Consider the following 12,783-nt stretch of genomic DNA (forward strand, 5'->3'; position numbering starts at 1 on the left):
GTGGATACGCTACCTGAAACAGTACCCAAGTGGGGGGAACAGAACAAATTGGAAAAGGAGAGTCAAAATGATGATTCTTGACCGTTTATTTTGATAAAATCGGTAGCTTTCCTATATTTCAGTCATCAGTTAGAAAATAGAATGTAAATGATTCTATTTATAATAGTATGTTAATTAATGGACACAAAAATACTGTGAAACTTTACCAAAGAATTAACAGAAGACTCGAGTGAGTAGAGACACAAACCATGTTCTTGAATGACAAGACAAAATATTGAAAAGATGCTAGTATGTTCTAATTAGTTTATATAGGTAAAACAATTTAAATATCCCAAAGCTTGTTGTTTTTTTAGAACATGACCAAATGATTTAAAAGCATATATGGAAAAGCAAATGAATAATAAAGAGCACAGTTTGGGGAAAAAATAATAAAAGGGTCTCAGATTTTTTCCTCCCAGGGTTAGATGTTTTTAAGAGGTTTCAGATGTTAAAATGTATTATGAAGTCATAATTTATAATGTGCTGTGTTAACCTGGCATTAACATAAAATAGATAGATTAGTGCAACCAAATGGGAATCCAAGGAACAAATCCATTTGATATACCTAATTAGTGTACTTTAAAGATGACATTTTTGATGAGTAGAGAAATGATGGATTACTTATGAAGCAGTACTTAGACAATTGGCTAACTATGTGGGGGGGATTTTAAGTTAAAACTACCACATACCGTGTACCGAAAAGAGTCATTGAAGACTTAAATATTAAACAATGATATTTTAAGCAAACTAGAAGATATACTGTATAGATAAATATTTATCTGATATCAAGATGGAAAAAGACTTTCAAGCATATCACCAAGGAAATAAATTATAAAGGAAAAGACTGATAAATTTGAATGCTTGATATTTGAATATTTAAAACATCTGTACATTAAAACACAATAAGGAAGTTATTAAGAATAAATCCTGAGTTCTCATCACAAGGAGAAATTTTTCCTTTTTTTCTTCTTTTTTTTTCTTTTTATTGTATCTACATGAGAAGATGGGTGTTAGCTGAAACTATTATGATAATCGTTTCATAATATATGTAAATTAAACCATTATGCTGTATGCCTTAAACTTATACAGTGATGTATGTCAATTATTTTTTCAATAAAACTGGAAAAAATAAAGGACAGTGAAAAAAGAGAAGTATTTAATAGTTCCAGTATAAAAGGGAAGGATTAATATCATGTCTTAATAACCAACAAACAAGTAAAAAATAAGACCCAAAGGAAAATGAAAGACATGACTTGGCAGTCCAAAGGAGATACAAAACGGCCGGTAATCACGATAGAGTGTGTATACTCCTCATTGGTATTCAGAAATGCAAATCAAATAAATACTGAGACAGCCTTTCAACTTGTGAAATTGGCAATGGTTTTTGAGCAACTGATAATATCCAGAGCTGAAGGGATGAGAAAACTGGCCTTGTCATACATATCCCTGGTGGACCTTTAGACTGGTGCAGCCTTTCTGGAAATCACACTCAATTGCAGACCTAAAACAGAAATTACCTTTTAACCCAAGAATTTCCCTATTTAGCCTTTATTCTGATCAGAGATATGTACAAAAATAGATGTACAAGATGTTCATTTCCACATATTTATAATAGCAGAAAATTGGAAACTACTTAAATGGCTGAAATAGAAAAAGTTTCAAATAAATTATGATATATCCTTAAGGTTCGTTATTATGTGACCCTTAAAAATGAAAACAGTCTGGAAGGAGATGGAAATATATTAAATGAGAAAAAGGAGGAGGGTTATATTGACAAAATGATAGGAATAGCATGATCTCAGTTAACATATGTGTGTACATAAAGACTAGAACAGTATACAACAAAGTATCTATGGCGATTATATCTGGATGGTGAAATCAACTGGTGTTCGGTTCCTCTGTACTTTTATGTATGCTTTCCAAATTTTCTGTAAGGAATACATATCAACTTCGTAATAAAAATATTGTTGTTTGTCAAGTTAGGCCTTATGTGGTAAAGAAAATTCTTCTAAATTATTTGGTTCCTTTAGGACACAGATGTTATTGTGTGGGATGTGATCAATGAAAGTGGCCTCTACCGTCTAAAGGGGCACAAGGACGCCATCACACAGGCCTTGTTTCTCCGAGACAAGAATCTGCTAGTTACTAGGTAAAGAAATAATGTCTCGTTTCCACTTCTTTTTTAGGTGAATTCATTGGAGAAGGTTTCAAGAGGGAATTTGTTTCATTCCTTGCTCATATCTCTGCACTATACTCAAGCTCATGTGCTAGTTTCCTCTTCTCTCTGCTTTCCTCTCTCCTTCTCTCCCCTCCCAAACAGTCTCATGGTTGCTATCCAGAGTTATTTATAGCATTTTTTAATTCCCTTTTCTGATTTGTCATTATTTCCCCCTGATATCAGCTTTTCCATGTTCCTTAACTCTGACAGACGTTGTATAGGATGAGCTCTCTACTTTCTGGATCCCTAGAAAGTCAGGAAAGCCGAATAGGGAGCAGTGGGCAGATGTGAATACCAAATGTTTGTTTTAGCCTGCCTCTTGAGAAGAGACATACCCCATACTTACGCCATCTGAACACCTAATATATTGAACCATTTGAAATTTCCATTTGTATGGGTTAAAAATGATAGGTCAGATGTCAGTAATTTCATATAGTGCAACCTAATATAATAATTATCATTCCTAAGGAATGGCCACCCAGGAAAGTTTGGGATCTTAAGTTTCACCAGGCAGTAATTAGAAGAACCATTGTAGTTGGAACCATAGAAGAACCAGAAGATGGTGTACAGGAGCAGCACCGAATGCTATACCAGTAGTGGATTTCTTCCTGTGGGGTAGGATACAGGGACGTTGGTTTGTCTTGTTCAGATAACACACATTCTGTGAGGCACTGACTCTACAGTTCTGTGAGAATATACATACACCTTATAGCTTAGGGGATGTAAGAAAAAGGAAATAACACTGTGAGGTGGGATTATGTAGGAGTGACTTTGTAAATTGGGTTCTTGTTTTTTTCCAGTTTTGTCATGAAGCAGGATTATATTAGATTTATTTTGGTGAAGAAGCAGGGAACAGGCATTTGAGGCAGGAAGAGTAGAGCATGTCAGCAGGGAGATTAAGAGCCAGTTAATGGCAGGTCTTGGGAATGGTGCTGAAGAGCTTGATTTTGAATGCATAGAAAACCTTGAGCTGGTGCAAATTTAGAAAAGTGAGGTTATCTGACAGTAGTGTATTGGATGTGATGAGGGAACAGGAACAAAGACACCAGATAAATTATTAAAATAATTCTGGCAGTAGGACTTAAATTCAGGTTTGTGTACAGAAATGGATTGGAAGGAATCGAGGCTCAGTGACTTCCCAGAGGAGGCATTTTCAGGATCTAGAGACTAGCTGGACATGGGAGACAAGGAGCAGGAAAAGACTAAGATGTTTCTGTGTTAGACAGTATGGAGTGTGGATGCTGTGGCAATGGAAATGATGGGTGACAGGTCAAGTTCTATGTTCTGTAGCACTCTGAATTCAAGGTTAGTTTTGTGCTTGCAGATGGCACATTTTATTTTTCTACCTGAGAATAGCCATATAGAGTTAGGATTCTTTACTTTTTAAAAGGAAGTTCAGGTAAATAGTAGCATTAGACATCGTTGCTTTGTATTATCGTTTTAAGGCAACAAATGAGTCCTTGATTTTCCTATTAGTTCAGTGATTCTTCCTAATAAGATTTTTTTTTTTCCTATTTCTTCTAGTGGGAAAGATACCATGGTGAAATGGTGGGACCTTGATACCCAGCACTGCTTCAAAACAATGGTTGGCCACCGAACTGAGGTACACGTAGGGTCATGGGCCCAGGAAAAGAATGGCAAGGCAGAAAGGAAGAGGTGGTTTCTTCTCTGGCCCTCTCATTGCTCTTTGTTTTTGCTGCTAACAATAATCAGCATGTACTGTCTTGAGAGAGAGAAGTTGGTGTGGTGGACATAGTGCCAGCTGTTGGAGCATACAGCTGCGCTGGCATTTAGTAAAAATTGGCCTTGGATAAGTTTTTAATTCATGAACATGGGTTTTATCACTTTTAAATTGTAAGTGTCCACCTTTATGATCGTAGGGAAGTTTAATGATACCATGTGTGCAGTGCCTGGCCCAGGGACATGTAAATAGCAAATTGTAACCATTATCATAATTACCTGAACATAGATCTGTTCAGTAGAAATCAGGGAATATTTTACATCTTTGCATCCTCCTTTGTGCTTTGTTCATACCAGGTATAGGGGAAGGTGATTAAGGGGTACAAACTTCCAGCTATAAAATACGTAAGTCATGGGATGTAATGTACACATAGGATATATACAGTCAATAATATTGTAACAACTTTGTATGGCGATGGATGGTAACTGGTCTTATTGTGGTGATCATTTCATAATGTATAAAAATATTGAATCACGGTGTTGTATACCTTAAACTAATATAATAGTGTATGTTAATTATAACTTAATTATATATATTTTTGTATATTATTCCCTAGACTATATGAGAAATATACAACCCTAGAATTAATGAGGAGGAAAAGCAAATCAGATTTTGTTGATTTGCAACAATACTGTATTTTCATTGTTTAGTTCGTGGATGTTTGAGGCTAAAAATTATGCTCTGATAGACATTAATGGAGCACCTCTTATTTACAAGGCACTGCTGAAAGCAAAGACATGCCAGACTTGGAATTATCATTTGAATGGGTTCTAGTTAGGGTTTATTCTGAACAGCCATCAACTAAATTCAAGGATAGGAAATTACAGAGAAACTGCTAGTTACCACATAAACAACAGTTCTATCACAGATCATTTTCTTTCTAAAAGTGCGCTTTCTCAGTGTATTTTAAGAGGGTTGTCTTAATATTAGACTTTGCAGTGCCAAAGAAATTTCACTACAGTGTACTTAGACTTTCGGAATGTCACGTCATACATCCTGGAGTCGCTTAAAAATTATATTAGTTGAATCTTTTTATACTCTGTAGGTGTGGGGGTTGGTCCTGGTGTCGGAAGAAAAGCGACTCATCACCGGGGCTTCCGACAGTGAACTGAGGGCTTGGGACATAGCTTATCTGCAAGAGGTAATTGTTTTCTTTTTTTATGATTGTGAGCAATGTCATCTTTTACCAGTTTTATAGGCTTGTTGAATTTAGAATTAGATGTAATTATTGAGTACTTCATATAGTATTGGAATTTTCTCTTACTGATAACCTGCAGTTTCTAAACAATTGTTTTTTTCATTCTGTGTGCCGTTGCCCTTATTTGCACTTGGAAGAAGGATAGCTTTAGGTTTTCAGCTCTTAGTAATGTTAATGTTTTCGATTGTAGGGTTCTTAGCTTGCTATTCCTTAACCTTTGGGTGTCCACTGATGGACTTCAAAATATCTGTGACCCTCTTCCCTCAAACAAAAATTATGTAAAATTTGTATATGTATACATAAATATGTATATTCCAAGAAGATCTATAACTTTTTCCCAATCGTCAAGGATTTTGCGTGGAAAAAAGATTATAGACCTTAGATGTAGCTGGAGTTAGGTGTGTTCAGTAGCCATTTTGATAGGTTCTACATTAGTAGGCTAGGGTTTATCTTTCCTTGATTTAAAGAGAAAATGTAATCTCTCTTGCAATGCCTTTGTAATTTGTAATGCCAGTTTGAATCTTTCCCTCAAGAATATGGTAGTTCTTTCACCCAAGAACGTTTTAAAATTAATGAGGTAATCATATTTGCACATTGTTATGAAACAATAGTCCTTATACTATGGAAAGTTATTGGAGCTAGTATAATGAATAGTGTTTTGTTTGTGTGTGTAGTCAGTTTTTAATATATTCTGATTAATGTGCTGTCATTGAAGAGGTTTGATCAGAGAGCTCACTAAATGGAAGTTATCAGTGGCCATAAGGATAGGTTTCTAAGTCATTAGGGGTGAAAATCACCTCCTGGAACAAATTGTTTCAGCTTTTGTTTTCCCATTTTTATAAAACAGATTGAAGACCCAGAAGAACCAGAGCCCAAGAAAATCAAAGGGTCTTCCCCTGGAGTACAGGACACACATGAAGCAGAGGATGGTACCCTTGAGATGGATGAAGCTCCTGAGGATGTAATTCATTTTTGTTTCTTACCTTCAGTTGCGTTGAGTGGTGGGAAAGTATTGATTTTAGGGAAGATTTTTGTCACCTGCATTTCTTGGAATCGTGTCTTTTCAGGGGTCAGCAGAACTGTTAACCTTCATCTTTTCTCTTGCTTCTTCTGCAGCGCATCCTTACGTGCAGGAAAGCCGGTTCCATAATGCGGGAAGGAAGGGACAGAGTTGTGAACCTTGCAGTTGACAGGACAGGCAGGATTCTTGCTTGCCATGTGAGTACCAGGCTTAGGAGAAAATAACAAGGGCTCGGCTCTACCTTTCAGAGACTCGTTCTTCTTTCATATTCATTGTGGAGGTGAATTTTTCTATGGTCCTGTTAAAATTCCTTATATGGTATTGTGTAGACCTATAATCCTTAGCTTCTGTTAGCATAACAACAATAAGTGCTATTATTGTTTTTATTATTAGCAAACATTTATTAAATCCCTGCTTTTCTAAATAATTTAAAAGCGTTAACTTCTTATTCAGTCTCAGAGCACATTGTAAAAAGTGGTAAATTTCCACTTTGCAGGTGAGGCAACAATCCCAGAGAGATTAAGTTGTCCATGGCAATGCAACTAGTCAGGGAAGAAAAAGAAATATTCTTACAGAGAAAAAGCTAAATTACAAATTGCCTCTCCTGGACTCACATCAACCTTTTGCCTTTCTAGGGAACTGATTCTGTGCTAGAAGTATTTCGTATCCTTTCCAAGGAGGAAATTCAGAAGAAAATGGACAAGAAGATGAAGAAAGCTAAAAAGAAAGCCAAGTGTGTTTTCTTGATATTTACTACTAGTAAAGTATTCTGGGTGGGCCGCATAGTACTGAAGGGAAAACTATGGCTTCTTTAAAGTATTTACGCTGTTTCCAATTACCATTAAATGCTAAGGAAGATTTTATGAAGTGTTGGTAGTCCGAGTTTTTAATTTCTGAATACAACATCATAACTGTCATATTCTTAGGTCTTGCACTTAGCACTAAAAAGGCAGTACAGATATTTAACATAGCTTCTAAGTGATTTCATTCTGAGAGGCTAGCAGTGTGTCTTCAATGACAACAGCCTATACAGAGGGAATCTGGGTTGCTTAGGGCTGACCTTTGGGATTGTGAGAAGGAAGACTGGTTGGACAGTTACATAACTGAAGTTTGGGGGCAATATAACCTTACCATAAATAGGTCATTATAGCTATAGAAATCAGTTTCTCAGGGGTTGAAATTTGTCAAGTTTCAAAGAAATAAAAAGTCACCTGTTTTTATTTTACTCTTTGCCGAAACAAATCTTTTGAGACCTCTGGTTTATTTGGCATGGTTGGGTTGAAAAGTGCAGGTCAATGGATTTTCTAAAAAGTCCTGAAGTTAGAGACGTTTACCAGAAACACTTCACAGGAATAGTTTGAACTACAAAGACTTGTCTCCAGAAATTTTATGGGCCATTGCATTCAGAATTCAGTTATTGAGGGTACCCATTGGATGGAATAATACTTTATATTAATTGCATTGTGGTTCACAAAGTGTTGATACGTACACTACATTGTTTAATTCTCATGGTAATCTGTGTGGTTAAGTGACTCTTCCAGGTTCACACAGGTTATGGGTCTCAGACCAGAACTTGCCTCAAGTAATAGCAAAGCTTCTTCTAGAAAAGTGATAGCGTGAAGTTTTTTTTTTTTTTCCTCTAGATTAAATTCTTGCAGGGAGGAGGAGGAAGACCTTGAAGTCAGTGTTGAAATGATCCTGCAAGATGAAATCCAAAGGGTGACTAATATCAAAACTGCTGCCAAAATCAAGTGAGTGCAGATGTAGTCGCTGAAGTATAAGAGAAGTATCTGAAGTGCTGTAGAAATAGTAAGCTACAGAGTCATATCAGCTTTTCATGCTCTTCATAAGCAGTCTGTATGAATTATATATCTGGAAACAGTGATCGTGGGACTCAGCTCCTGCTGCTCACCATGGGCTCACTTATGCATCATCTCATATTTGTTTTATGGTAATAGCCTTTTATCTTTTCATTTACAGTTCTTTCCTGCTGCCAATTAAAAAGGAAAATATGCACCCCATGTTCCAAAAGGATTTGAGATCACTTATAAAAAGAATACATGCACAGAAACAAATCAAATCCAGTGTCTGAGCTCAGGTTTCTTGGACTTACCAGCCTATCCTTGACTATTGTCCAATACTCAGAGCACTCCTATTTGTAAAATCCTTTATACTTGCTCAAACCTTATATAGATGGAGGGCATTGCAAAGCTTTTCTCCTAGAAAAAGTTAACCCTGTGAGCTAAGATGGTTGCTGGAACACTGATGAATATTTTCTCATGCAGATCCTTTGACTTGATCCATACTCCTCAAGGAGAGTTAAAGGCTGTCTTCCTGCTGCAGAACAACTTGGTGGAATTATATTCACTGCATCCATCCCTGCCAGCTCCTCAGCCCGCCAGGACAAACAGAATTACCCTCGGGGGTCATCGCAGCGATGTGCGGACTTTGTCATTCAGCTCAGACAATATCGCTGTCCTTTCAGCTGCAGCTGATTCCATTAAGATATGGAACAGGTTTGTGAAATGCTGCTTTCTACAGCTTTCTCCAACAGTGCTTTCTTCCCTTTGAGTTAGTTTTTGGTACTCGTGTTGGTTAGTTATTCTTAGGGCCCTAAGTACAGTTCCCTCAAAATGTATCTTCAGTGCATTTCGACTGTAGGTCTGTGGAGTTTAGAGCAGGAAAAATTGCCTGTTTAGATTTGGTACAAAAAAATGTAGGTTTATTCCATGTCTGAAGCTTATTGCTGTACTTGGCTAGAGAAAAACACAAACATGTAATACTTCCTACTCTAAATTTAAATAGGCTCTTAGTGACTTCTGGTAATTTTACCATGATTTCTCATTCCTCACTTTCACAGATGACTGTTTTCACATGTTCTTACCGCTCCTCACACCTCTAGCCCCTTTAAGCTGATGACCTTGCTTCCTAGTTCACTGAAGAAATAGAATCACCTAGAAAATGCTCCCAACTTAGCTGCATCTGTATCCACATAACCTGTCTTCTTATGACTGTTGGTGCTCCTAACCAAAAGTTAATCACAAGCTGTATTTCTCGTTCTAGCAGTTTTCCTCCCTCTCTTGTATCATTAATTTTCTACCTCTGTTGGGTCATTCCCATCAGCATACAGATATGCTACAATATCTCCCATCTTAAAGGAAATAATTCTTTCTCATCTTTGTCTCTCTCTCCAGTTATCTGCCCCATCCTCTGACTTCTTTTCTCCATCAGGCCTTTATCCCCACCATTTCACCAAAACAGCTCTTGGCATCTCATCAGTGGTCTTCATGTTTCTAAATCCAATGACCTATAAGCTTCATTTGACATGCTCCTTGAATTGATAACTTTTCTCCTCTTTGAAACACTTACTTTGAATTTCATTACTTCCTCTTTCTCTGCTGGCTGTCATTTCTCAGTCTTGGCTAGATCCTTCTTACTTTGCTGACCTCTGAATGTTGGAATACTTCGGGGCAGAGTCTTTGAACCTTTTCTCTGTCTACACTCACTTTCTGTGATCTCCAGGCAGTTTGGCTTCCTCTATGCTGATGACGCGTAAATTTCTATCTCTAGCCTTAGCCTCTCCCTGAACTTCAGACACATATAGCCAACTCCTTTGTTTGTATAACCTCTTGGATGTCTAATTAGGTATCTTGAATTTTTGTATGTCCAAACCATACTTGTGATCTTCTTTTCTTCAATAGTCTCCCCACCTTCTGTTCCTACAGACTGCCCCATCTTAGTAAACAGTTACTTCCTGTGGTTTTTCTAGCCCAAATCCTTGTAGCCATTCTTCATTCTCTCATATCCCATATCCAGTGCATTAGCAAATCCTATCAGCTCTCCCTTCAAAACTTACCTGGAATCCAACTGCACCTCATCACCCTGCACTGCCACGACCTGGTTCAAACCACCATCATCTCTCATCTGGATTGTAGTAGCTTCCTGACCAGTCTTCATGCTCCCTTACTTGCCCCACTGTGATCTATTCTCAGCGCAGCACTCTGTGTAATCTTTTTATAATGGAAGTTATATCACTTCCGGGAGTTCCATCTCATGCTAACTAGAAGCCAGAGTCCTTACAGACGTCATCCCTTACTACTCTCCCCTTCTGCACTGGAGCCCCTGGCCTTTTCATCATCCCTCACATGCTACAGGCAACAAGAACGTGCCTGTGTCGTGCCTGTTGTGCTCCCTCTTCTTTCTGCCTGGAACCATCTTCCCCATTTGGCTAAGGCTTTCTCCCTCTCTTCTCATCAGGTGGCCATCCTGCTGTTCCCTTCCCATCCTTGTACTCTTGGTCCCCTTCCCCCAGTGCCGTGTTTCTCCATAGCACTTGCTACACCAATATTTGTCTCCTTTCCAGAGGACGTTAAGCTTTATGAGATCTGGGGCCTCTTCTGTTTAATTCACTGTTACATCTGCAGCACCTAGAACAGTACCTGGCATTCAGTGAATGTTGAAGGAAGTGGGCATTTGATATCTGTTTGTTGCGTGGATGAATGTTCATGGTCCAATAAAATGAACCTGACTTATAAGGATATAACATGCTAATGCGACTTCCCGTCCTCTGGGCTCATAGCAACAGACCGGGCTCTGTTGAGCCCAGCAGATGCTCTTCCCAGCCCTGCTTTTGTAGAACCTGTTCCTTAGGATTGGGAGCCCCCATGAAAGAAACAAAGTTAGGTGCCATTTACTATTTTCTCCCTTGAGTATGAGAAGCCAGGCTTATTCAGACATTGTCCTCCGTCATGTTGATCACTCTCTGTGGCTAAGTGTGTATTAAACATACATGCTGAGCCCTCAGATGGAGAAGCAGGTTCTCTTAACATACAAGTTCTTTATTCCTTCTTTCTCACAGGTCTACACTGCAATGTATTCGCACGATGACCTGCGAATACGCACTTTGCTCATTCTTTGTGCCTGGCGATCGGCAGGTGGTCATAGGAACAAAGGTAAACAGGCTTCTCCGTGCATTTGGGGGACTTTTCTACTCAGTATTCTTAAAGTTTTTTGAGAAATCTGCTTCTTTTTTTAGCATATGGGAAATGTATTAGAGCCAGATAATATGAAAGGGTGTTAGTTCATTGCCCTTTTAAGTTTTTGTTTTCTTTGTTTTTTTTGGGTTTTGTTTTGTTTTTAAACCAAACTTTATGTCAAATTACGAAGAAAATTAGAATCACGACCCTGAGGTAACTGTCACTAACATTTTGGTGATCAGCCTTTCATGCATCTTTTTTATGAGCACACATGTAATTGTGTTCTAAGACTAATGACAAAATACAGTAAGTACCAGCATCATGCATGGCCAGCAGAAGCATTCAGTAAAGACAATCCGACTGACAAAGTCCTCAGCTGCCAGTTACAGTGGGAGAACCATGAGGAGGGAGTAAGCAGACGTGGATTCCGATTCAGAGTCTTCCCCTTATGAAATGGGTGATTTGGAGCAAGTCACATAACTGTGTTTCCTTATCTATATAATGGAATGATGACACTTGCTTTTTGACAGAGCCTTTTGTGCCAGATGAGCCTAGGTTTGAATGCCAGCTCTTCCACTCACAGGCTATGAGACCTTTTGAGCAAGTTACTCAACCCTGTGAGCCTTTTTTTTTTTCATGTAAAATGATGTAAATAACCTGCCTCACAGTCTTCAAAGTACTCAGCACAGAGACTGGATCCCAGCAAATAACTAATAAGAGCTGATAGCAGAAGTAGCACGAATGATAGTAGTAGGGGTGGTAGTGGGAATAAAGTGGGATAAGGTCTGTGGAATATTTTGAAAAGTGCTTTGTATTTGTCATTATTACCCCCCTAAACCAATGTCATATGTGCATGATTATTTTATTGGAAAACCTGTGTTATCATAATGGATGTTTTTGGCCCCGCAAAAAAGTGTAAAATAAGCTGGAGAGATTTTAGGGTCAATGTCAGGGAAAAAACATTAAATTTCAGTTAAAAGTTTTCCTCATTTTTCATTCATCCTTTTAGCAAATGTCCATCCACTGTTTGCTATAGGGAAAACATTTTGCAAATTGCTACAAAGACTATTTGTATGACTCAGAATCCCTAGCCTAGTCTCTGTGCTAGGCTATTAACATACATTATCTCATTTAATCCCCACAACAGCTTCAGAGAGGTTGGTGATATAAAGTCCATTTTTCAGATGGAAAAACAGGCTCATGGAGATGAATTTACCCACAGTCAGAGTTAGAGAGAGGCAGCCCTGGGACTCAAGTCTTCCACTTACATTCTTTCCACCACACGTGCACAGGCTCGTCATGGGGCAGGCTTTGCCGCTGTGTGTGTTCTGCACTGGCCCCATGACCGCAGCATGTACAGGGTCTGAACAGGAAGTGTGGCTGATAGTTTTCTCAGCTACTGCAATTTTTTTTTCAAGTTCATTGCCCTCCATAGCATTGTAGGTAGTATTTCTCATTGTCAGTGTATTCTAGAGGGGAAATCAAGAGTTGGTTAAGCCAACTATAGTCCACTTAAAGGACTGACTAAATTTTTAAAGATTTTTAAGTTCCCCATTTGCTCTTATGTTTATTCTGATATGCCTGTGGCCA

At 38.2% G+C, this 12,783-nt stretch overlaps 1 protein-coding gene across 5 annotated transcripts in view; it reads left to right on the forward strand.

Moving 5' to 3' along the window:
* The window catches only part of WDR3 (WD repeat domain 3), a 39,517-nt gene that overhangs the window by 11,133 nt on the left and 15,601 nt on the right, over positions 1–12,783 (forward strand). For 4 of the 5 annotated variants that reach the window (XM_057720707.1, XM_057720700.1, XM_057720703.1 and 1 more), the window contains exons 4-12: positions 2,070–2,188; positions 3,782–3,860; positions 5,044–5,139; positions 6,044–6,157; positions 6,313–6,414; positions 6,853–6,950; positions 7,861–7,968; positions 8,503–8,733; positions 11,076–11,169. In XM_057720707.1, the coding sequence (XP_057576690.1) occupies positions 2,070–2,188; positions 3,782–3,860; positions 5,044–5,139; positions 6,044–6,157; positions 6,313–6,414; positions 6,853–6,950; positions 7,861–7,968; positions 8,503–8,733; positions 11,076–11,169 (1,041 nt within the window). The remainder of the gene's footprint in view (positions 1–2,069; positions 2,189–3,781; positions 3,861–5,043; positions 5,140–6,043; positions 6,158–6,312; positions 6,415–6,852; positions 6,951–7,860; positions 7,969–8,502; positions 8,734–11,075; positions 11,170–12,783) is intronic. The other variant, XM_057720712.1, reaches the window with a different exon arrangement.

This window comes from Hippopotamus amphibius, chromosome 1 (genome assembly GCF_030028045.1).
Source record: "Hippopotamus amphibius kiboko isolate mHipAmp2 chromosome 1, mHipAmp2.hap2, whole genome shotgun sequence".
Lineage (NCBI taxonomy): Eukaryota > Metazoa > Chordata > Mammalia > Artiodactyla > Hippopotamidae > Hippopotamus > Hippopotamus amphibius.